The 26,582-nt window shown below is 42.9% G+C and overlaps 1 protein-coding gene across 1 annotated transcript in view; it reads right to left on the bottom strand.

Annotated features, from left to right (window-relative positions):
- Positions 1 to 22,214, bottom strand: part of SLCO5A1 (solute carrier organic anion transporter family member 5A1) — a 110,556-nt gene extending 88,342 nt beyond the window's left edge. The window contains exon 1 of the mRNA XM_077808974.1: positions 21,269 to 22,214. Coding sequence (XP_077665100.1) covers positions 21,269 to 22,214 — 946 coding nt within the window. The remainder of the gene's footprint in view (positions 1 to 21,268) is intronic.
- Positions 22,215 to 26,582: the final 4,368 nt, after the last annotated feature.

The following is a 26,582-nucleotide window of genomic DNA, read 5'->3' as shown; positions in this document are numbered from 1 at the left end:
TAACTGTTTCAATGCAACTTCAGGTAGCAGTGTTTAGGAAAGCTATAGAAGAATACTATGCAATTGAACTTTAATGATGAAGAACAGAAGTCTATTCCCTCTTCAGTTACTTCAAATCCTTGATGAAAATACACATATAAATGTTCATGATCTGGATTAATTCTAGAAGATTGGGTGTCCCTTCTTTACCTTTATAGAAACACCCTTTCCGAGGATGCATGAACTACAGCACAAGTGGGAAAAGAAAGGAGTTTAGCCTTAAAACCAGGAGCCCAGGCAAAGTAGAGCAGATGAGTCTTGACAGATATTTCTTCTGGACATATATGTTGTTCTGGTCTGTCTCTAAACAGGTATCTAAACATAATCTTAAAATTTAACATTTGTGCAGACCAATTAACATTCATTAGGGCATCTAACTTTTTACCCATTGCTGGAGTATTTTGTTTTTTCCCCCTTTTTAAAAGTAAAGCTATTTGACTACCTCAGTGTAAAGATAATATATTCAGAACCAAAGAAAATTCCTTATTGGAGTTAAGATATTAAGTTTTCTCTATGGTACTCAAACACCCAATGAAGTTCAGCATTCCATCTCAAAAAGCTAGTCTATACCACTCTACTCAGCTTTTTCTACCACAGTCATCACCATGCTATCTGAAAGACAATCATGGTATGAGCCTCAGGATGCATTTACTTTGCACTGGACTTCAGCAAGACTTTGAGCAGAAAACAATACAGACCACCTTCCCCCACCCTCTACATAGCTGCAGATTCCTAACCTTGTGGAAGGAGCTCTGCAAGAACCAGGATGTTGGGAGGGAGAATGATGCTCTAAAGGTTAGTGAACCTCTCTACAGGAGAGGAACAGTAATCCCGAGGTTCTCCCCACTCCACCCCTCCCAGCCAAGGGCATCGAAACCTTGGTAGAAGGTGGTGTGGGGTGTGCCAAGGCCAAAGCGCCCCCTCCCGCTCTGCAGTTGGCTGCTCCGGTGGTGAGCCAGCTGCCCTCTCTTCTGGCATCACTGCAGCCCCTGATGGGCAAAAGGTGTAATTGCAGCGCCTCCCTGGCAGAATCTACTATTCTGCAAGGGAGAGGGAAAAATCTGCAGGGGACATGAATTCTGTGCTTATGTTTCTTTTGTTAAAAAGTACAGGGACATGGCCAATTGCCTTCCCCCAGTTCTGGTGCCGGTGCCCCCCACCATGTTGATAATTTTGGAGCACTAATTGGGCTTTACATTATGATGATTCAACAGTGTGATAGGTGCCTGGAGGTTAGTGCACCTGGCATCAAGCCCCTTGTCTCTCTGTCGGGGGTGGTAGAGATGCCTTGGTACTGACCCTGACCATTGATAGTGCAGGGAACAAGTCTCCCACCCCAGCTGGGCCCAGATCCCACCGTCACTGCCATCATTGCACCAGGCCAGGAGGTAACTCACTAAGCCAAGAACCAAGATATAGGTTCAGACTCGGGGCCAGAGAGCCAGGGAGTTACTTTCAACTGCAGCAGCAGACCAAGTCAGTGTGAGGACGCTGACCTGTCCCCCCAGGTGACTAGAAAAGAGGGGAGACTATATGGATACACTCCAACCAACAGCAGGAGTAGAGGTTCAAGGAGAGGCAGGACCGAGAGCGGCCCCCCAGCCACACACAAGGCAGAGCCTCCACACCTCATTCCCATGAGGAGGGCAGCAACCCCACAGGCCTGAGCCCTCTTTGATCCCCCATGCCCTCCTCAGCTCCCCATCCCTGTGGCAGAGGGGAGGGACCCCCCAAGTCTGAGACCCCAATCTCCTTCCCTCTTCTTAAACTCTGTTGTCTCCATGGTAATGTTTTTGGAAGTTTCAGATTTTGTCCTAGGCCCCCAAAAACCTCTGACCCTACATGTACTGCGTAATATTATTTTTTGTAATTAATTTAAATGATTTCAATAGATTATCAAATCACAGAACCATAGAAATGTAGGACTGGAAGAGACCTAAATAGGTCATCTAGTCCAGTCCCCTGCACTCAAGGCAGGACTAAGTATAACTAGCCCATCCCTAACGGGTGTTTGTCTAACCTGTTCTTAAAAACCTCCAATGACTGAGATTTCACAGCCTCCCTAGGTCATTTATTCCAGTGCTTATCTACCCTGACAGTTATGAAGATTTTCCTAATATCGAGCCTAAACCTTCCTGGCTGCAATGTAATTCCATTGCTTCTTGTCCTATCCTCAGTGGTTAAGGAGAAAAAAATTTCACACTCCTTGAATCAACCATTTGTTCTTATTGAATTTCATCCTATTTACTTAAGACCATTTCTCCAGAGCATTCTGAATTTTAATCCTATCCTCCAAAGCACTTACAACACCTCCCAGCTTGGTATCGTCTGCAAACTTTGTAAGTGTACTCTCTACGCCATTATCTAAATCATTTATGAGGAAGAAAACTGGACCCAGGACCAATCCCTGCAGGACCCCACTCCATATGCCCTTCCATCTTGACTGCGAACCACTGATAACTACTCTCTGGGAATAATTTTCCAATCAGTTACACACCCACCTTATAATAATTCCATCTAGGCTATATTTCCCTAGTTTGTTTATGAAAAGATCATGCGTGGGGACAGTATCAAAAGCCTTACTAAAGTCAAGGTATATCATATCTACTGCTTTCCCACTCTCCACAAGGCTTGTTACCCTGTCAAAGAAGGATATTAGGTTGGTTTGACATGATTTGTTCTTGACAAATCCATGCTGTTACTTATCACCTTATTATCTTCTAGGTGTTTGCAAACTGATTGCTTGATAATTTGCTCCATTATCTTTCCGGCTACGAAAATTAAGCTGACTGGTCTATAATTCCCCAGGTTGTCCTTATTCCCCTTTTTATAGATTGGCACTTTATTTGTCCTCTTCCAGTCCTATGGAATCTCTCCCATTTTCCATGAGTTTCCAAAGATAATCACTAGTGGCTCAGATATCTCCTCAGTCAACTCCTTGAGTATTCTAGGATGAATTTCATCAGGCCCTATATAATAAGTTTAGGCCTTAATATAGGATATCATAATTTCAAATTTAGTTAAAACAGGTCTATTTTTTAAAAATAAGTTGTATTTAATTTCAATTCCAAAAATCTGATTAAAAATAAAATTAAATATCAATTTTTATCCACCCTGTGTGGCAGTAATAGAAGTAGTTTATTCATTTCTTTCAATACATGAAAGGCCTCTTAAAATATGAGCATTTAACTTATAAAAAAATTTCTGGGAGATGTGCCACAAGGAAGGCACATAAATAAGAAAACCCAAATGTTTTTGCTCAAACTTTTCCTTGTTACAGAAATAATTAAATTAAACACCTATGATCCTAGATCAGTATTTTGAATTATGCTTCAGATATACAAAATAGATTAGGTGAGGATATACACTAGCCATTCTAGTATATAAATAGATGTATTCAAGAAAGCAAATTTTAAGAACTTCATAATCTTATATAAAAGTTGATGAATGTGTATAGCAGTAGACAATGTGCACAGTAAAATAATATTATAAAGTTCAACACACACATTTTTCTGCCCCAACTTGTGAAACCTCCCCCCTTTACTCACACGAGTAGCCCCAATGACTTCAATAGGACTATTTGTCTGAGTAACTGCTGATCCATGTAAGGGGTGGCACTCTGGTCATTAATGATACTCTAAACAAAACTGGGAAGTCTGTGGGTGTTTCCTTGCTGCTGTCTCTGAACCAAATACTTACTGTGAAAACTCTACTGAAATCAGGGGTGTTTCACAGGGAGTAAGTCAGTGCAGAATTTAGCACTTTATTAATAAAGTACTGCTGTGGAATGCCATTGCTGAAACATTTACAAAATGTCAAAACAAGTAAGTTTGCACTACAGTGACAGCATTCTTTGCAGCTATGGGAAACAACCACAACATTCTTACTCTGTAGGCTAGTAGAGACTGAATATACCATGAGTGACATACTAGATCTCCTGGGGGAAGATAACAGCAAACAAAGAGCTTCACTGCCAGTAGCCTCAGAAAAGGGGCACACTGTGCTTTTCCTATTAGAGGATGTGTGCTAGTTAAAACCAACCAGGAAAAAGAAAAGGAGTACTTGTGGCACCTTAGAGACTAACAAATTTATTTGAGCATCAGCTTTCATGAGCTACAGCTCACTTCATCGGATGCATGCACGAAAGCTGATGTTCAAATAAATTTGTTAGTCTCTAAGGTGCCACAAGTACTCCTTTTCTTTTTACTAAGGACTGAAGACTTTTGCCACCAAACCCAGATCTGTTAACAAGGAAACATGACACCATTTCTCCGCTTTTATCAAAGTGTAAAAGAAATTTAAGTTTTATATTTTTCCTGAAGCTTTAACAGTGGTTTGTTGGTTCATAAAATCTTTAGCAATCCAAATGTACTTTATTCTTTCAAACTATTATGTATACTTGGTATAGAAACCTCAAGATGATTTGTCCATAGTTGTGACATTTTGGGGATCACCCAGACCAGTAAGGGGTTCTGTCACCACCTGCCTTGTAACTTTGGGTGCCTTAATGCTATGCTGCTATAGCTCAAAATTCTGACACCACTACAAAGGCTTCCACCTGCCTAGTTACTCCTTGTAAAGTGACCCCTATAGCCCTTCAGGTCCTGAGTCTCCCCAAATCCATCCCAAGTTCTTAACTATCAAACACTAAAACTTTTCCTTTCTGCTTCATCACCCCCTGTGACGATATTGACATAAACTGTGACCAAATAGATCATTGTTGCAACCACTATTATATATTTGCAGCAAATATCGTACAACGGTTGTCGTGTAAGATGTCTGTATGTGTGTATCATTTTTATAGTTGAAGTTATGAATATTGGCTACGTACTTGTATCGCAATGTGTTTTGATTCTAAGTAGCCTCAGTGAAGAATTTGGTCAGCTTCTTGAGAAAGGACTATTCTCAGTAAGTGTCCAATCAAGAAACACTTAACTGACAATGGACTTTGGGAGACATCAATCCACGGATCTGAGCTTTCCTGGGAACATTCAAACTAGCATGTGAACAATGGCATGGGCCTGTAAAGAACTGAGTCATACATGGACATGTGACTTGCCCATGTGACTCCAAACTCCATCTTTCTGCTGTGATCTTCCATTGGGCAGAGAATATAAAAGGCTGCTGCATCTCCTCTATCTTGTCTTCAATCCTGCTTCTAAACTCTGGAGGGACTTTGCTACAAACTGAAGCTCTGAACAAAGGACTGAATGACCCATCCCAACTGCGGATGTACTCCAGAGACTTGATTTGTCCCTGTAGCTTATTCCATCACTGCTACAAGCCTGAACCAAGAACTTTGCCATACTGTATATAATTGATTCCATTTAACCAATTCTAGATCTCATCTATATCTTTTTCCTTTTATGAATAAACCTTTAGATTTTAGATTCTAAAGGACTGGAACAGCATGATTTGTGGGTGAGATCTGACTTGTATATAGACCTGGGTCTGGGGCTTGGTCCTTTGGAATCAAGAGAACCTTTTTTCTTTTACTGGGGTATTGGTTTTCCTAACAATTCATCCCCATAACGGGTAGACTGGTGGTGATACTCAGAAACTGGAGTGTCTAAGGGAATTGCTTGTATGACTTATAGTTAGCCAGTGGGGTAAAACCAAAGTCCTCTCTGTCTGGCTGGGTTGGTGTGACTTAAAGGTGGAGAAACCGCAGCCTTGGGCTGTAACTGCCCTGCTGTAAGCAATTTGTCCTGAATGGGTACTCTCAGTTGTATCCCGTCAGAGGCAGTATCGTTATACTCCCAAAGGAGTGAAACCTGCCCCTGAGTTATCAGTTCTCTTGGGGCTGTAGACTCCACCTCCCCAAGAGGCAGCAGCTGAGTCAACAGGGGAATACCTTCAACAACCTACAGCTGTCTACCCCGGGGGTTAGGATGACTTAACTACATCACTCAAGAGTGAATTTTTCACATGCCTGACCAACGTAGTTGGATGAACCTAACTTTTTAGTGTAGACCAGGCCAGACAATGGTAATTCATGGTTACACAGAGCAGGGGAAACTCTCTCCTTCCTTAGTTTTTCAAGACTGGGGTTTTCTCTTCAATTTCAATGTTCTTCTAATAACTTTAATGGGACACCCCACGAGCTGGCCTGAGCCCTACCCACTGCCCACCCACACGCAGGGCCAGCCTGAGGTTCCCCTCCCTGGGGCCAGCCAAGGCCCCCTCTGCCACCCACACACCCCCACCCCAGGGATGGCCTGAGCCCTCCCGGCCTCCCGTCCACCGGCCCAAGCCTCCCCAAGGCACTCTTCCTAGTCCTCCCTCCAGTGCTAGACTGGTGTTGCCACTTGACACTCCACCCACCTGCATGTTCTTCCACACCCCACTAAGGGTCACACCCCACTTTTCTGGCAAAACTGGGCATTTGTCGAGTTTGATCTTGCCAACTGTTTTGAACGGTTTTGTCAAAAAAGTTGGGATGGCTGGGACAGTGCCTAAAAAGGGACTGTCCTGGCCAAAACGGGACATATGGTCACCCTATTGTGAGGTGATGCTGTAGTTGCACTCTGGTTTCAATTACCTACATATATACACATGTATCCATCCATAACTCTACACACACCGCCTAATGGCCATCAAGGTCAGGTCAGAATATTACACGCTTCCATAAAAGACCTTACTTGACATACATTTATATACAATAACATTGTATGCAACCAGCTGATTCAACTGATTATTCTTTGAGGTTCAGACTCCCTGATCTCTCCTTGAAGTGTCTGGACCCTGATTTTCACAATAATTTACAAAAATAAATTAAAAGTTGCACAGGTCTATTCCTGCGCTCATTGAATCAATGGCAACATTCCTGCAAATATACATGATTTATTAACCTTCTGAGTAGTAACCTTTTCTTGCTTACAATCGGCATTCAGTTTAGTCCTCAGAAGTAGTAAGTTTTCATATCTATCGCTCTTCATGCACACAAACACATCAATACTAAAAAAATATTGAGAATTCTTTTTTACATTTTAACTTGTTTTATTTCTAAACAGACATTTAACTCCTCCATGCCATGAAGCACTAGTGCCAACTTCACATTTTCTTAAGAAGAAGATAGTTTTCAGGTAATACATTCTGTTTCAAACCCTTAGGATAACCCATAAGAGAGTTTAAACATTTTGTACAGAATAAATTATCTTAAATGATTTGTTTTTGCACTCTCACATATTAGGAAATATGCTGAATTATACAACTCAGATTCCCAATGGCATTTTTAAAGCAATTGTATCCGTTATAAATATGAATACTTAGAGGTCTTGATTGCAGCTAAAACAACTATTGTGAAACATTAGCAACTCTAACTGGAAAAAAAGGAATTAGTTAAAAATAAATATTAAGAAGTATTATAGAACTGGAAGATGAAAATGCCAAGTATGTTTACCAAAAAACTGCTCTGAACTGATGGCACTGACTTGTGCTCTCTTAATACTTGCTTCACAATCCCACATAAGAGGATTAATGTCTATTTTGGCACTATATATAACAAAAATCGGCACAAGTATACAGTACATAACCAAAAGTCTGTACCAAAAAACTAAACCATATAATCACACTCACACATTTACTCTTCAAATCAGGTCTCCCATATTAGAAAACAACCAGCTGATGGTTCCCCTAAATCCATCAAACTGTCTGTTACTCACAGGCAAATCAGAAAATGTGAACAGGACTTTTTTATTTTTAGTTTCTGAGGAAAATGCAGCGAGGCACATATTCAAGAGAAGAATTTTCTCTTTCATATTATTTTTCAGTGCTTTTGCGTACAAAAACCTCACAATACAGCACAGATGCTGGACACTGGCTCCATTCTTTATTCACCAGCCACACTGAGGGCACAAAGGCAACAAAGAATAGTCCTACCACAACATTCAGAGATTTCACTGACATAATAGCTAGTTCTATGCCACCAACTTCCTCAGCATGTGGATAGTTTCTGGACAGGCCAGGGATGAGGCTGAAACCACTCTAGCCTAGAGGAGTCACTCTAGCAACTAGAACTTGGGGCAGCCCTTAGACCCAAAGCCTAGGTTCCACCAGCACAACACAACTGGGCTGAAATGGCTGAATATCTTTATTAAAAGAGAAAGGGAAAGTTCATAGTATTCCTGATATATTACTCCATTGTTTATTTTCTTCTGTCAAATATAGGAAAATGTCTACCTTCTACCATAAACCTCAGTGATGTCAACACTTCTAACACAAGTATTCAGCAACCCACGCAGTATCTGTACATGGTCTATCTATTCCAGTTTACAGACATGCTTTCTCCACCAATACCTCCACACAACATGGACAGTATGAACAATCTAAAGGGTACTTCTCACATCTAGTGACCCTTAAGCATGGTACCATGATGGAGTCCTTTTGTTAGTCTTTACAGTTATTCTTGCAGTTTGTCTGCTTCTCTACATCTTCAACAATAGAGAACTATAACAATGAGCTTTTTCCAAAGTGCGGCTTTGTATTCGAACCATGCTAGGTTTTTGTTTGGGGGGAAAGGGGAGGTTAATGACCTAATTCTGTTGTTTCCTTACATTAATAAATCAAATACTCCATTTGCTACTTAAAATCTTACTACTTATTACAATGGCCCAGATTTGAATTCTGTCAGTGGAAATCTGGAGGGACTCATAACTATAGTATATTGTGTACTCCTTCATTTGTCTCTGGAGACCATCCTCTACCATCCTAATCTTGGGTTGGGAAGGAACAAATGGACACATTAGCCTTTAACAGCCTCTCTCATCCCCCTTTTCCATTAGCTTTCCTGGCTGTTAATCCCAGAGACTAATCAATCAGTTTGATCTCATTTCACATAGAAGGACTGATCTCCTTTTAATTGTCACAAATGCTAATCTGGTCTGTTTGACCGGCAGTTGTCCCATCTAGTCTTCAAGCAGGTATTTCAAGATGAACTGTCTATCCGCTTTCTGTTTGGAGGGACTCTAAACACTAGTGGCAAAAAGGTTCAAGCCATTCCCCTCAAAACCTCTCACAATGGGCCCCCAAAAGCTTCTAATTCTGAGCCATGATTGACAACTCAATCATGCCAACTTTCCCTCCTCCCTTCGCAATGCGGAGTGGAAAGGTGTGGAGCTGACGAGAGGGATGTCAGGACTTTGTACTCTTCTGTACCTGTGGCATCACCTCCAGAGCAGGAGCATTTTGGTATGAGAGAGATTGCTCCTTCAAAGATACCTCCCTTCCTTCTGTGCTCCAACAGTCACTAGAGCAGCTATGGAAGGAAACATAGGGATGTTATCATCCATTCCCAGCTACTTGTTTCCTCCTCCTGTTGACTGGTTCTAGGATAGCCAGACACCAGTCGAAAGATTCATCTCCCTACCCACATCTATCATCGGGGTTTAAGATCACCCAAAATAAAAACCAACTCAGGTATGTTTATTAGAAACAAGGTAAGTAAATGGGGTATGTTATAAAGGACTCCCAATACAGGTAAGCAAGATAAATAGGTAAAGGTGACACTATAACTATACTGTGACCAAAAAGGGTTTACTCCCTTCCTAAGATGGGTCCCAGGTGAGGGATATGGAGGACTTAAAAGGGCTCTACCATTTCTTGCAGCTTGTGTCTGGAACCTCGATCTCACTACGCAGATCAGGTCCAGAACTGACCAGGTGACTCAGCAGGGTGAGGAGTGGACCTCAGGCAACAGGTAGGTGGTAACTCTGCTTGATGCTGGTGATTCTTCTTTCTCCTTCCCTGCAGCATCGTGGGTACAAATTCCAGATGAGAGGGTGGCAGCTAGCAGCTCTCCCTGCATGCAAGTGTGTTAAACCCTCCCACAACCCTAAGACGTGGTGCTCTGGCTTACACACCTGAGTAGAACACATTTCTGTGGCCCAGCACTCTGCCACTCAGATGGGCAGCAGCTTCCCTCTGACATGCTAACCCTTATATACCCTGCTGTTACTGGGCAGATCACATGTCACACAGTTGCCCAGTTGCCCGCCTTTCAGCAGAAAGGGCAGGAAACTATACCTGAGGAGTGGGGGGGAGAAGGGCAGCCAAGATGGATTCTTAGTTGTTGTTGTCTGGAATTCAAGAGGGCATGTGTGTATTAATGCCAAAACAGAAATACAGAAATTCTCCCCCTACACTCCCGCAGCCAAGAGAGCACATGCAGAACAGCAACACCTCTGTAATATAACATAATTACCGCTCCATGGAAGTATTCAGTCATTGAAGCAGATGATGGATCCCAGAGCAATATGGAGCCTTCAGAGATCCAGGTAAGTGCAGGTGCCAGTTAGAAGCCAATTTTAGAACATGGTTATATGCTGTAGGCTACTCCTTTTTTAGCTCTGCTATTGAATAATTATTCAACAAGGACTGAATTGTGGCATTAAGCCTCAGTAATGCATTGTAGATTGTGTAGTTCTATCATGTCAGTACAACCTCAAGGAAATATCATGCCTTGCGCTGCCTCCTGCAGAGCACAGAAGTTTCACCAACCTTAAAGAGGGAGCATCATACACTTCCCCTCACCTCCACGACCACCCAACCCCCATGACTGGTGAAGAAAAGAGGCACCGCCATATGGCACTGGATTCGAGGTGCAATAAATGACTTTTGTGATTATAAAATACCAGAGCTTTACTTCAGCCTTCAGCCAACCTCAAAGTCATTTATTGCCTTCAATTACTTCATCACTATTGACATTATTACTGAAATAAAAACATTTCTGACTTCTAGAATTTCACTTTCTGAAGTTCCTATTTTAAGACAACATATTGAAGACTCAAAAAAAAAAAAAAACCACGTATTATCTATATTCCCCCCCAGAGAATAAATTTTCCAACGGATACTCTCACTGATCCTTTTGCAAGACAGCTGCATTAAATCAAGTCTATATAAACTGCTCATCAGGTGCACAGAATCTTTAGTCCTTAATATTTCATTACACTAGTAGAAATTATGTTATGTTTGGAAACAGGAGGATTATAAACTACTACTGAACTTGTTTTCACCACAAACAGCTTAAATTCACTATTAAACTTGCACTTCATTGGCTAGAACTAACAAACTGAAAGACACAATCATTTTAAAAATCCTATTTAAAAAAAATATTTTCCTTACCTGTGATTCTAGTAAATTAAATTATGGGAACAGAAAGGATTTTATGGCCCCAAATCTGTAGCTCAGGGGGTGCAGGGCGCGGGGCAGAGACAGGTTTGATTCACCTTTGTACCTTCCAAATTCTGAGCCCTGCCAGGGGCCTCCCTGACCTCCAATGCAATTTAGAGAACCCGGTGGGCTCCTCTGAGTTAACTCAACCTTACTGGTTACTAGTAGTCTACTCCACTAATGCAGAACAGCTGAGGGCTCTGTGCTCTGACCAGGTCCCTGTGCCGGGGCTACACAGGAGGTTGATACAAGACGGCTCCTCCAGCCCTGTACTGGTGGGAGGAAATAGTCCCCTTGACATGTGTGCACAGTGGGGGTTGACGGGGGAGGAAATGTGTTTTCCCTGCCCCCCACCCCATATGTCAATGGGACAATCTCCCTGGATTCCTATGCCTTTATGCAACCAGAGCAATGTAAAGAGGCCACAGTGTGGCCTAAAAATCTAATTTACCTTTCATTTTGTTTGTTTGCCTTTTCCATCGTTCTCAGGCTGAACACTGGAAGTAAACTAGCTTAGCATCAGTCACTAATGAATTTCATGTTCATGTTTTCATGTACTGCTGCAATAGTTCAGTGCACAGCAGCGGAAGTCTCAATGGAACAAAAGCATTTTTTTTAAATACAAGTCTTTTGATTTGTCTTATATTTAATAAAACTTATTTACAGAAAATAAATTTGCAGCTATTTTAACAATTCCTCTTTAAATATACATAGAGAGAGTACAACTTGCATCAAATGTCTGATAATATATCTAGTGGGTTTCCAATATACCATTCCCTTACATACAAATGAGGCCTTGCTTACACTATTCCACTAGAGTGTATCAGTTTATCAACCACCCCAGTTCCCTTGTGAGTAATTTCACCATCTCCTCTATCTCAGCTACACTAATGTACCTCACAACCTGACTCCTGTGGAGCTCCAGTTTTCAAATATTAATCTAAACAGGAATAGGGTGAAAGAGAAGTTGATCAGATCTAAAAAGAGAAGGAATAATGACAATGCCCAGATAAAAGCAAGTCCCCCGAGCTCATTCTAGATAAAAATCTAACCAGTATACTGGTTCTGCATTTTTTACATATGTAAAGTTCTAAGGACCAATTGGTTTTGTTTTTGTTTTAAATAATGTCACTAAAAATCCATTTGACTCTTTAATTCAAAGTTGCAAAACTGACAGACCTTTCCACTAGACACAGGTGATTAGTGTTGTTTAGCTTTGGGATTTGGCATTTTACATTTAAAAGGTAACTCAATGCTTTACAAAATTTAAAATGTTTTTAAGTTGTTGCTGCAGCAGGGCAGTCAAAATCAGGAGAATAGAAAAAAAATTCTGGATTCTTTTTGTTTGGTTGGTTGGTTTTTGTTTGTTTGTTTGCTTTTGTAACAAAATAGCAGATGAGAGCTGTAGGGGGAAAATAAATAAATAATAAGAAATTTAAAAAGACAGTGCCCCTCTGAAGCAACAGCAGGGGTGAGGTGCACAAAACAAAAAGAAGCAATGTTAGAAACACTGAGCCTTAAAATGGCTCTGTGTAATCAGACTGTCACTTTGATAAAGGTGCATGAAAACTCTGTAAGCAAAAAAAAGAAATAGTTACACCTTATGTAAAAATGGATATGGATAATGTTATAGAAGTTAAAATATGGAAGGAATGTGCATTTTCCCCAGAACATGTGCAGGGTATATTGTACAAGGGGCAAAAGAAATGCAAACATACCATGCTACTTAATTAAAATGCTATTAGGGCTCCAAAGGGAGCCACAATAGGTTGAGTTTTCTTTTTCAGATTGCTGTGTTTTTTGGAAGCAGAAGTAATCAAAACTCTGGTGGAAGTTGATTGTGTCCCTTTTAAGATATAGTCTCTGAGCTGCTGATGGGTTTAAATCCAAAAGCAGGAAGCGTCTGTGAAAATGCAAATTACCTAAATGATAAAGGAAGGAAAGAACTAGCAGCACAAAGAAGCTGCAGATAAAGGACATACCTGGTCAGCAAACAAATTGTCTAAGTAAAAGGCATGGGATAACAAGATAATTTTAAAAGAAAAGGAGTACTTGTGGCACCTTAGAGACTAACCAATTTATTTGAGCATGAGCTTTCGTGAGCTACAGCTCAATTCATCGGTGTAGCTCACGAAAGCTCATGCTCAAATAAATTGGTTAGTCTCTAAGGTGCCACAAGTACTCCTTTTCTTTTTGCGAATACAGACTAACACGGCTGTTACTCTGAAAGATAATTTTAATAAATTTAATGATAACAACTACCCCTGTAACAATGTATAGTGTGTATGATTTTTGGAAAAATCCTTTAAGGTCATATTGTAATGATGCTTCTCAGCTATTACTGTAAATAAACTTAAAGCTTAACACAGCAGGAAAAACATTATAAACTTGGTCTGCTGTATAAGAAGGGAAACTGAAGTACCCCACCTCATGAATTTAAGGACTAAACAGTGGGATAATTTCCCCATAACCCTTAAAAGATAGAAGCCATTGAAACCTGGCCTGCCTATAGAACAAAAACAGGAAAATATGGGGGTAATTCCTCTGTTTTGCCTGCAATCAGTAAGGGTATTTGTAAAAGAAATATTTTAAGCAATAATCTGCCACCCCAAAAAGGGATAGAAACATGTTCTTTTGTCTTTCAGAAAATCAGGAAAAGCTGATGTCAGCTGAAGAGCAACCCAATACCATGAATCTACTGTCACAATAGAAATTGTGTTTTGTGTTCTATGTTTTGTCTCGTCGCTAGCACTGTTGTGTGTTTTAAAAAAAAAATACTGCAGACCTGCAGGTAATTAAAAATAAATTAAGCTCTCTGTCACAGCTACAGGACAGTCTGATACAAAAAATAAGTACATGTCAATGCAGACTTGGTCCAAATTGGTCTGAGTAACCTAAAATTGGTCCGGGTAACCTGGGTAACCGATGGAATCTTTGGCAATGGCTTAATACTACCGCATGGCTTACGCATAAGAAAAAATTTAGAAATAGAAAACTACACAGCCATAGCTATGGGATGCACTGAAAGGCAGATTCTTGCCCTAGCTACTTTGGAACACAAAATGTTCTGGGTCGTATTGGGAAATATTAAGGGTTTGATGCATTTGTTAAACAATGATCTCTTTCTTTGTTTTGACACTTATCAATATGAATGGATGCAATATGTTTCCAGTATTGTAAAACCAGATTTGTTAATGGGAGAAATTGTTGTCAAAATTGCACGCCAACAGTCCCTGGAGGCAAAGGTATTGAAGGTTAGCCCACTCCCCATATTACACATGGGATCCTTCTGGCTACCCTGGACCTCGAGCCGGTGGGCTGGGGAGGGAGGGAAGCTATTGGACACTAGAGGTTGTACTGAATGGACTCCTCAAAAGTGGGTGTGCCTCACCTTGCTTGTTGCCCCAGAACCTTGTAGTAAAGATACATCACTAGGATCATGTATGTGGGATGAATTGGAATCACAAACTCAAATTGCCTCACAGTACCTTCTCTTGAATAGGCTACATAGAAAGTGACACTGATGATTATAAATCTTAGCATCAAAAGGTGGATTATGTTGGATCACATTAAAGAAGTTCTGTATTAAAATCACAAATGAGTTTGATTCTCCATAGTTTAAATTCCAGGGTATTGCTAATTAAGAGGTCTCTTGGTTTTTGGTACTGTTTCTCTCCCTCTGTGTGTGAAACTTGCAAGCTGCTAATTGTGTTAGTACATTCTAAGACAGAGTCTTGTTCTCAAAGCAATTCTTTGTAACAACTACTACTCACACAGAGAGAGACTCAAAGCAATACTCTGTAACAACAGAAACAGCACCCAGAGACTCCCTGCCCTTTTGTTGTATTCATCTCGCTTTGTTAACAATTGTGATTAAAATAGAGATAGAGGATGTATGTGGATGGATGCTTGCTGTGGATAATAACTGAATGATCAGGGAGGTGCCAGCCTAAGAATCCAGTGTCCATCGGCTGAAGAAGGCGTCAAGTGGAAGTAACCAGAGGACAACCAGGGGGCAGACTGGAATCCACCCAACAGCCTCAAGAATGGGAGAACCAAAGAACAAGATAACATCTGGCAGCACAGAGCCGTCAGGAATGTGCCATCTGCTGATTGATTCAGCAACAGTATGATGAAGCAATTCCCATAGACTGGCATAGGAAGAAACTCCTATAAAAATGGACTCTAAAAAGTGAGAACTTTGGGGTCTGATTCTGCAAACCAACTTCCAGGAGCATCAGATGAGCATCTGACAAGGCCCTGCTCCCTCTTCATGTCCAGGCCACCTGGACAGGTGGCTTGGCATGAGCAACTCTAAGGCTGGTAACTTTTATAACAACCTTACAGAACCTGTATGTGTGTGTGTATGAATGAGTGTGTGAATAAATATGAAATTGAATGGAATGTTTTACTATAACTAACTGCTTACTGTGATTCTTTCTGTATTCACAATAAATGTGGCATTTTGCCTTTTCCCCTTTAATAAGATCCTGATGGTTTTTATTTTATTGGTATAACATTGGATGTCCATAAAACAGCAAGTATTAGCTTTACCTTCCCACTACTGTTTTTTAAAGTCCTTGGTGGCATTATTCTTGGCTACGTACAAGACTTACTCCTTGAAACCTTTAATTTGCAGTTATCAGTGCTCATAAGCCATCCAATCTGGATCCTACCACCAGTTGTGAATAGGGTTCCCAGGCATCCGTTTTTCGACCAGAATGCCCAGTCGAAAAGGGACCCTGGCAGCTCCGGTCAGCACCCCTGAACAGGCCATTAAATGTTCAGTCGGCGGTGCAGCAGGGCTAAGACAGGCTCCCTGCCTGCCCTGGCTCTGCGCACACCTCTACACAGGGAGGCTCTGCGCGCTGTCCCCACCCCTAGCACCAGCTCCGCAACTCCCATTGGCTGGGAAGTACAACCAATGGGAGCTACAGGGGCAGCACCTGTGGGCAAGGGCAATGTGCAGAGCCCCCCGGCGGCCCCTGCACCTGGGGCCGCAGGGACATGCTGACCGCTTCCGGTAGCCGCCTGAAGTAAGCAGTGCCCGGAGCCTGTATTCCGAACCCCCTCTCATACCCCAACCCCCTACCCCCTCCCACACCCAAACTCTCTCCCGGAGCTCACATCCTGCACCCCAACCCCTGCCCCATCCCTGAACTCCCTCCTGGCACCCAAACTCCTTCTCAGAGCCCGCACCCTGCATGCCCTCCCGCATTCCGAACCCCTCGGCCCGAGCCCAGAGCCCCCTCCTGTAACCCAAACCCCTCAGCCCTGGCCCCAGACCAGAGCCTGCACTCCCAACCAGAGCCCTCAACCCCCCCACATCCCAACCCCCTGCCCCAGCCCTGAGCCCTCTCCACACCTCAAACCCCTCATCCTCATCCCCATCCCAGAGCCCACACCCCCACCCGGAGCCCTCATCCCCTCACGAACCCCAACCCCCTGCCCCAACCCGGTAAAAATGGGTGAGGGTGGGGGAGAGCAAGTAAAAGAGGGAGGGGAGTGGAGTGAATGGGGGTGGGGCCTCAGAGAAGTGGCAGGGCAGGGGCGTGGCAAGGGTGTTAGGTTTTCTGCAGTCAGAAAGTTGGCAACCCTAGTTCTGAAATTAGCAGGGGATCCCTGCTTTTGCTTTGGTGATCCCACTTCAAATGTCAAACGAAAATTAAGCTAACAGAAGACGACGGATGCTGGATCCCCACTAACGGATGTGCCATAATGTAGAGAGAAGAGTTTTTTAATGTTAGAACAGTAAGTATTAGACTGCATTCCAGAATTATTATTTATTAATACAGTAGTGCCTAGGGCCCCAATCAACAGTCAGGACTCCATTGTGCTAGGTTCTGTACAAACAAGAAATAAGAGAACTGTCCCTGCCCCAGGGAACTCACAATCTAGCCAAAGAGCTTTCTCTATGTTTGGATTATATTATATATAATTAAACTTCCTGGGTTCAAAACAGGGAGAATTTAAGATAGGTAGGAAGGTAGAAGGAGAGCTATTTAAACTCCTCCCCACCAAAAAAATATGACATATTTCCAGTACAAATAATAAAGTGCTCTGAAACAAAGAGGGAATTTTGGGAAGAGGTGAGCTTAAGTGCCTTTACACAGCGTGAGGGGTATGGGTATGAGTGCATAATAACACTCTTCCCATCAAATGCTCAATATCTCATCTTTTCAGGAGATAAATTATAATCAAGAGCCACAAGTGCATAAATCATGGTTCTTTAAGGCATCCAAGAACACCTTCACTGGATTGTTAGAATTATTCAACGTGTAAGTCAGTTTTAGAATTTGTCAGTTTGCAGGAATGGTGCCAAGAGTACAAAAAAAAAGTTAAGGCCCAATCCAATTCTTATTGAGATCAATGGGACTTTGCCATTGATATAAATGTGAGTAGAAATGGGCCACTAGTGGATAATTTGCATATATCAGACCACTGAAAGCAGACATGTCTCATAATAACAGAGCCTACAAGGAAGAGAATGGAGTACTGAATAAAAATAACCTACTGATTGCCCGCTTCTGTTTTGGATTCTGCTGCTTTGACTCTTCTTATATTTCTCAGGTGTCTGCCATGATAGTGATTTTTTCAAAGACATGAGGGCCTCCAAATTTCACATCTTATACTTTCTCACTATTCATATGTTGGCACAAAAGTGTCAACAGGTGTTAAGGAGCATGTGGAATCAGTTGCTGTTACAGAAAAGAAACTTTTTTTTGAAAAAAAGAAGAGTTTACAGCACTGTGTATATTTGGGCAGTTTGCACATCACTGCTTGGCACCTTTGTCTTAATAAAAATGACATACCACCTTGTAAATTGGCACAGTGCCATCCTGACAGATGGGCTGAAGTGTAGGCAGCCAAGAGACTATGTATAAGCATCAAATGTGTTTTCTGAGAGCAGGACTTCCAGCCAGGAACGTTAAAACAGCTGTCCACCCTGAGCTTGCATGAAGAGGATATGCTATTGCCACTCAACCCGTGAGCTGGATTAATTTAGAAAATAAATAAAATAGCTTCCACAGCCCCATAAGGTGAGTTTTCGTAGAATCAGGATTAATGATCTGCAGGGGCTTTACAGAATTACAATTAGTGTAAAAATGGGCAAGCCTTAAAGGGTTGTAAGAGGTTTTAAGCTCTAAGGTTTTGCAGAACTTTTTTAAAGTTGTATGGTTATAAACAAAAAGTCTCAATTAAGAAATATTTTTCAGAGCAAAATACTCAGAAGCAGAACAAGTTCAATTACCTATGTCAATGTCTTTATATTTTGAAATATGAAAGATTTTTTTAAAAAAAAACAAAATACATGCTCCTCACTGAGATATGCTTTACTAAGCATCAGCTCATTGTTTTTTCTCTTCAGAACGTCTCTCAGCACCCATAACCCCATCCCTTCCTTTCTGTTTGCACATGCCGGTATGCACACAACCCACACACATTTATACTTTGCTAACATTTGTTTAGCTTGTCCTGACGAAGTCTCATTGAATTGAAAATTGAATATTACATACCACAGATGTGGGGGTAATGCCCACGTGACTAAGTTGCAGAGCCATGTGACAAATGCATTTATTCTTCACCATCAGCTACCTTGCCTGCCCTCTGCCCACTAATCCATCTCATCATCAGGACTTCTAAGAGTTCAATCCTCTGAGCAAGTCTCAAATAGCCTTATTTGTTTAAATCAACAGATAAATGTTTTCTGTTTTCACAAAAGATGAAATATAATATCAAGTTTACCAACATAATATCACTGATCTAAGCCCCAAATGTGCAACATTCAGTCCTGAACAAGTGGCAATTTTAAAAGTCCAATATATTATTCAATCCCACAGAGCTTTACACTGTTGAAGAGAGGTAATACCCAGATTTCCAATGGAAAACAACACTTGCTTATAGCCCTGTAAGCTCCTGAGATACTGGACTATAAAGCTGTGATATTTTTTTATATACAACAAATCTATTTTAGAGGTCTTTGTATTGTATTCATCGACATTTTTCTCCCCATAATCCCTACACTGATGGATTCATAGGCTAAATGGTTCAAATGTGGGTGCCTAAAGTTAGGCACCTAAATAAAACACATCTTTTTATGAGTTGTGCATCTGCAGCAAAGAATCTGAAGCCAGTAATGTTGCAGTCAGGGTAAGTGAGAGCAAAATCAGTCCTATAACTCCAGGCTCACATCCATTTCTTCATACATCTCCAACTCCCTTTTGCTTTGCTAATCTAAAAGACAGTCTTTTAATACAATGAAAATCAAAGTATTTGTTTTATTTCAATGTCCTCCACTCAGAGCACTTGGGCAAGCAGAAAAACTTTCACTACAAACACACAATTTCAGAATCCTGATCTTGCTTCCCTCTTCACCCAGGACTCAGAGACTGTCCTGCTTGCCACAGAAATCTCTCTCTTTTTCGTGAAATCCCTCTCTTTTTCGTGAAAGTTTCAAATCCCTTTCTCTGCTACTACAATCTATAGTTACTAATCCTGACCTGATTGCTTACCTCCCTTCCAAAAACCAAGAAAGCTCACTCGATGCTACTTTGCATTTCTACATCAACACCACTTAACCAGGGGGGAGGAGGGAAAGGAAAGGTACTCTGTTGCCTACTCAATATTTCACTATGATAAAACATATTAGGTCTTTTTTGAAAACCAGCACTGCCCAAAATGCCTTGGGCTTTGTAAAGACACCGTTTAGAGAACTAGCTTAAAAATGGTTCAGGGCACAATCAGATTGCTGATGAATAGGTCAAAAGGAACAAAAATAGTGAGCCTGGGGCCTTCCCCATGTGATCTAATATTTCTGCTTAATACAGTAATTACATGCAAACTTCTCACTTCATTAGGCATGTTTCATTCATGAATGCCCATTTTCCATGGAACTATTGCTTTTAAGGTTAACTTGAGGGCAAAATAATTTAACTTAAGGTCAATGACAATAACTCTACAAAAACAGTAATGATGAGCATCCAAAACCATTTAGTAGTCCTCTCAATCCCTCACCAAGACTCTACTTTCCTTTAAAATAGTACAGTATAATGTAAGCAAGCTTAAAATAGGATAACACAAAATACTACTGTAAACATGGAAACCAGTGGACTGCTTCCCCCATAAGCACATTTGGAGTGCTAGCCTTGATCTCTAAAAGCCTACTGGTCTGTGACCCAATTATCTGAAAGATCACCTGTCCTCCATCATTGGAATTACTCTCAGGATTAAACTACCAAGGGCCAGGTGCCGGCTGTTCTCTGGGGGTGACCTAATATCTCCTACCAGTTGTCCGCCAAAATCTAAGGTTGGAGAACTTCAGGGGACAGCCTGACATGCATTTCTGGTCACGTTTTTGACTGATTTAAGGATCAATTTAACAGCTGAGATGTGGGGGAGGGACTGTTTAATTTTGTGACGTTTCCATAGAGGTTGATTATTTCCCATTATTTTACTAATGTTTTTTAAATTATGTAAAGTTTTCAGATGATTTAGTGATGAGTGCCAAAACACATTTCTAAAAAAGGATAAATAAATGTTAGGAAAATAAAGTATGTTATTCGAATATGACAACTCTTCCACAGTATCCACAAAATGTTATGATTCTATGGTAAACGTATGTTATCTGAAGTTTTGAAATACAAGGCTTCATTATTATCAAAGATCTCTTATGGAACATTGTAAACTGTAAAATAACATTTAGTTCTGAAAAACTGTTACCTACAATTGTTATTTATAACCCCAAAAATTACTATAACTGACAAACATTAGAGAAAAAGACCCACTGTACATTTGAGACCACGTGTGTGTAGTCAGTGTCACAGTTTCTCAAAAACAAGTGACACTAACTGATTATATATAAGAGAGTTGGTCAATACAGCAGGGGAGAGAATAAAATAAATTTTAAAATGTCACCATTACACTACAAAAAGTAGCAGGGAAACTCAGGGCAGGTGTAATACCTGGAACTAACTTTAATTCATTTTTTGAAAAGGATTAGATTTTGAGCCAATGGTGTCCCTTTAAAAAGCTTACAGTTATTTTTACTAAGATGCCTTACCTAGGTACAGTGATGCATTTTCTTTCTTGACATTGTCATCTAAGTAGGTTGGTCCCAAGGTATAGATGGGTGTGGAGCCCATGCCAATGAGAATTTGTGCACAAATGAATAAAGCTACATAGAGGGAGTGATCATTTCCACCTGAGTCCTTGACACAGGCCAGTGACTCCAAATGGTCTTTGGCGGTATTATTGCCAGTCACACACAAGCCCTCGTTAGAGAGGGAAGAGTTCAATTCTTGGATCTGATATGGTGGAGAGATGAAATGAGGTAAAGAAAAAAGTGCAGCCCCAAGAGCAATGAAAAACCCACCTATGGCAAGCCAGAGCGGCCTCCGTCCGCGCCCCCCAAAGTAACTGATGAACACCACAACCACCAGACTACCAATATCAAAACAGCTGACCAGCAGCCCAGACTCAGAGCTTTTCAAACTGTACCTCCTTTCAATGGTGGTAATAACACTGCTCAGATACCCAGAGACCATTAAGGACTGAATGAAGGTCAGAAAGCACATGCACACCAAGAAGAAACGGGAATCTGTCAGCACCATGCTGAGACACTTTCTACCTGGGAGAGCTAGCAACGTGGAAGCTGGGGAAACACCTTTGCTTGTGCCAGCAAAGTTATTACAGTCTGTCCTCTCAGTGAAACTCCTGATCCCTGAAAAGCTGGAGGCTGTGAAAGAAAACACAGTCCCAGAAGCACCACCACCGTTACTGTGAGCTGATTTGTCGGTGTCAAGGCCACATCTCAGGTCAGACCTTTCTTGGAAACTGTGCAGGAAACTCCGTTCTGCCTCAAGGAGGGTGCTTTGTGTTGCGGTAATCCGAGGAGCAGACCTGTTCAGAGCCGGCAAACTTTTGGACCTGAAGCTCTCCGCTTGATCCTCCAGTTGCTGTTCTCTGGGGGAGAATGGGTGCTGCTGCTTTATCGCCCGCGACGCCATGCTGGCAGCAACTCTAGTTTGGGTTAAGTTAAAAAAAAAAACATTGGACACATTGTATTGTTCAGTTAGAACCTCCGTTGCCGTTTCATCATGCAAACCCAAGGAAGTGTAACATATTCTCTGTGGATTTACTTCTCCGACTCCAACACACAACTAACCGTGGCACATATCAATGTATAAGAGCACATGTCTAGCGGTGTCCTTTGTGGCTCCATCCTTCTTAGAGCTTTTCAGGGAGCTATCCTAGCAGCCGAGCTATGAACAGCTTGGACGGTGCCTCTATCCTTCTGCTGGAACATTTCCCACGTGGATTAACTGGCCACGTTTAACAATGAAAAAGTGCCAGGGTGTAAGGTACAGCCCAGCCTGGGCAAGGGAGAGCCCTTGGTCATCTGCATCTTTGCCTCTTCCTATCCGCAGGCTGCAGCGGGGAGGCTGTCGGCACAGAATCCTGTTTAAAACCTCCTGATGTTAAATCTGCCAATCTGTAACGCAGAGAGATCAAGCAGAAGGTCAGTGTGCTGCTTTTGTCCTGCTTTGCCCGGCACTAGCTCCCAACTGCAGCTCCCTAAGTCTAGAAAAGGACATGAAGGGTTCTGTTGCCAAACTCCCTCTCCACTCCTGAACAATAAGAGCAGGACGTCTGAGACCCTTTCCCAGCAATCGTATACCCCCCTCACCCCCACCCCACACCCATTCCCTTGACTCTGTCCAGTTTAAAGCTTCTCTCTTGTAGTGGTCTCATAGTTAACCTCTCAATTACGACTCACTCAGACTCATTTTATTTTGATGGAACTAATTATAACCATTTTCATAATCATAACCACCCTCTACTGGATTGCTCCCACTGAAATAGAAGAACTGCAAGACATCTGAACACACTCAGTTTATGTTATTTGTGAAAACAAAAGTACAGATATTTGTATAAGATGAATGTGTAATATATATATATATATAAAATCCATGTGCCTCATTCAAAGAGAGATCCTATTATTTACAGCCAAATGCATCAGCAAAAGGTCAACATACCAACTCCTTTATTTTCAGTACTAAAAATAAACACACTGGAATAAATATTCAATTACAAATATCAGGGACACTGCAGACTGTCTGCATCCCACACCGAGTTCGCCTGGCTAGCTTCCTAATCTACGGAGACTTGGAAATCATGAGCGGTATTTCTCAAAACAAGGAAAAGAAGAGGACACAGGAAACAAAGAGATTCAGAAACGCGACTCTCTCTAGGCACCCATCTGATGCACACATGCAGCACACAGAAAAACAAATAAATTTGTTAGTCTCTAAGGTGCCACAAGTCTGCCTTTTCTTTTTGAGAAAAGCAAACAGGGTCCTTACAATACACATAGATCCACCTGGTACATACACAGGCACAAAGAGCTAATGGAGCTGTAACTGCACGCACAGATTACATGCATACGCAAAGACATACAGTACATATACAGAATACATGCAAACCTACTCATATGTAGTGCACACACATGGTAATCAGTATACCGCTAGTGAAATATGTCTCTGTGTGTGTCGCCATCTGGGAGAGTAACTGCTGGCCTTTGTGTGTCAGCTCTCCTTTTGTCTTTCCGGCCAGCTCCGCTTTGTGCAACCGGTGAAGACAGACACAAATGCACTGAAAGGGAGAAAGTAGGGGTCGAGGTGGAGGGTATCAGTTCAACTCAGCAGCTGCCACCACCATACAACTCGTGCAATAATTTCCATGTACTCAGCGTGTGCAACGACCCACATACAATAACGAGCATGTCTCCAGCCTGCTCTCACAGCATAAGCCGCACGCGTGCATGGACACACAGCACCTTCAATGACTCCCACACTCTCCCCATGGAGCTAGCAAGCGCAGCAACTCCCGTGCAATATTGTGCACGCGCGTCTCTACGCTGAGTGGCTCCCAGTTACAACCTGCATGTGTTGTACGTTCAGCGACCCCCACGCACTGTTCTGCGCGCCTGTCCACTGTCTCCGACCCAAGCACGTTCAGACACAGCGGGCGAGGGAAGCGCGGCACGAGGCAAGCGAGAGGAGGGAGAGTCACTGAACCCCAGGAGGGCTCCCAGTACCAACAATAAAGAAGAAAGAGCCTGTTACTCACCCCGCAGGGCGAGGCGCTGCGTCAGGGGAAGGGGCATGGGAGGGCCCGGCTCGGCGCAGTCCTGGAGGCGGGAGCTACACGCTGAGCCGGACTCCCGCGGAAGCCTCGCCCCCCCCCCCCCCCACGGACGCGGGCCCCCCCGGCCGCTGCCGCCGCGTCCCGGCAGCGGAGCAGCCCACGCAGGCGCGGCGGGGCAGCCTCCTGGGCGGAGCGGGCGGGGCGCGGGTCTGCCGGCGGCCGCCCCTGGGAAGGGTTCTGGGGAGGGCGGCTTGGGCGAGCGCCCAGGAGCGCGGTGCGCCCTGGAGAGAGGGATGCCCCCTGCCCCGCCGGTCCGCACCGGTCGCTCAAGGAGCCAGTGAGCGAGCTCGGTCGTTTCGCCGTAGCCGGGGGTAGGACCGGCCAGCGCCCGCGAGGCAACATCTGGGACTGGGCCAACTTCTGTGGCAGAGAGAGAGGCGCTTCTGCGGCTGGGAAGCGCGTCTCTCTCACCGGCAGAAGTTGGTCCAATAAAAGCGATGGCCTCAGCCCTCTTGTCTCTCAAGTATTGCTAGGAATCTAGAAATCGCCCGATCATCCTGGGCAGCCCGTGCACCCCTGGCTGCCGGGGGAGGCTAGCCCCGTCCCGCCCCGCCCCTTCCAGCTGAGCGCCCCCTCCCCGCTGCTGCAGCCCAGAGCCCCGCACCGTGGACACCGGCCACTGCCCGAGGCTAGCGCCCCCCGGCCCTGGAGTGGCCCCAGCCCCGGCGTGCCGGGAGGGTGGGGGGCGCGGCCCCAGCTCCAGAGCGCTGGCTGGGTAGGCGGCACGCGCAGCGCCAGCCCCGGCCCGCGGTGGGGCCACTGCATAGGGGAACTGGGAAGAGGGGGCCAGAGCGGGAAGCAGGAGGGGGCTGGGGGCGGAGCAATTGGCGGGGCCACCCCGGGTGTCAGAGAAGGCACAGCCTTCCCCAGCCTTTGATACCCACTGCCCATGCATACCATGTCAGACTAAACGATGATTCACCTAGTCCAGTGTCCTGGATCTGATGGTGGCCCCCAGAAACGCTGCTAAAAGCAGCTATGGAATAACCTAATCACAGGGAAAGTTTCTTCCTAAGCCCCTTTAGTTAGAGGTTGTTGTGTACCCTGAAGCATGAGGGTTTAGATCCCTTCCAAAACTTTGAGGTTTTTTGTTTGTTCAGTTTCCTTAAATCCCTACTGCAGTAGAACCTCAGAGGTACAAACACCAGATTTACAAACTGACTAGTCAACCACACATCTCATTGGGCCCTCAAGTACACAATCAGACAGCAGCAGAGACAAAAAAAAAAGATACAGTGCAGTACTGTGTTAACCATAAACTACTTAAAAAACAAAAAAGGAAAGCAGCATTTTTCTCCTGTATAGGAAAGTTTCAAAGCTGTATTAAGTCAACGTTCAGTTGTAAACTTTTGAAAGAACAACCATAACGTTTTGTTCAGAGTTAGGAACAACCTCCATTCCCAAGGTGTTCGTGACTCTGAGTTTCTACTGTGCTATTATAATTCTGGACATAGTCCTGCAAATTATTAAAGGTATGATTTGACAAAGCATGCATCAGTCTACTCTATTTTGACCCATTCCCTATCCTAAAAAGATCATGAAGAGTATATGATATGAATATCATAATATTACATGTCTGCTTTGATTAACTAACAATTGGTTCAATGCTCCTTACAACAATGAAAGAATGGTAGGCAAAGTAGGTGGACTTGAGGAATAAGATTCAGTTGTATTTTGGAAACTTTTTGTATTTCCTCTAACAGAAATCTTAGTCTTTAGGCTGTGGTCACTAAATTACATATCTATTTTACTTAAACTTTTTCTCAGTGAATTGAAATACATCTTTTATTGTCAACCTTTCTCTGATATTTAGCCATCAGCGCATGCTAAAACAGAGCTCTTTATCTTCTCCCCAGCCCAAGCCCTCTCACCCTCCTTTCTTGATCATTGTGGATTATACCACCATCCTACCTGCCACTCATGCCCATAACCTGGGTATCATCTTCAACGTGGAGCTCTCTCTATGGCCTCACATCTTGCAAATTCTTTCTGCATAATATCTCTGAGTTACAACATCTCGTATCCCTCCTCATCACTAAAACGGTCATCCAGGCTCTCATCATCTTGCATCTTGATGCAAACAAACAAACAAATAAAATCCTTTTCTCTGGCCCTGATAAATGCAATCCCCCCCACACACACACCCATTCAGAATGCTGCTGCAAAGA

This window comes from Eretmochelys imbricata, chromosome 2 (genome assembly GCF_965152235.1).
Source record: "Eretmochelys imbricata isolate rEreImb1 chromosome 2, rEreImb1.hap1, whole genome shotgun sequence".
Lineage (NCBI taxonomy): Eukaryota > Metazoa > Chordata > Testudines > Cheloniidae > Eretmochelys > Eretmochelys imbricata.
The sequence above is the reverse complement of the archived record's forward strand: the minus strand, read 5'-3'. Positions and strand labels throughout refer to the sequence as shown.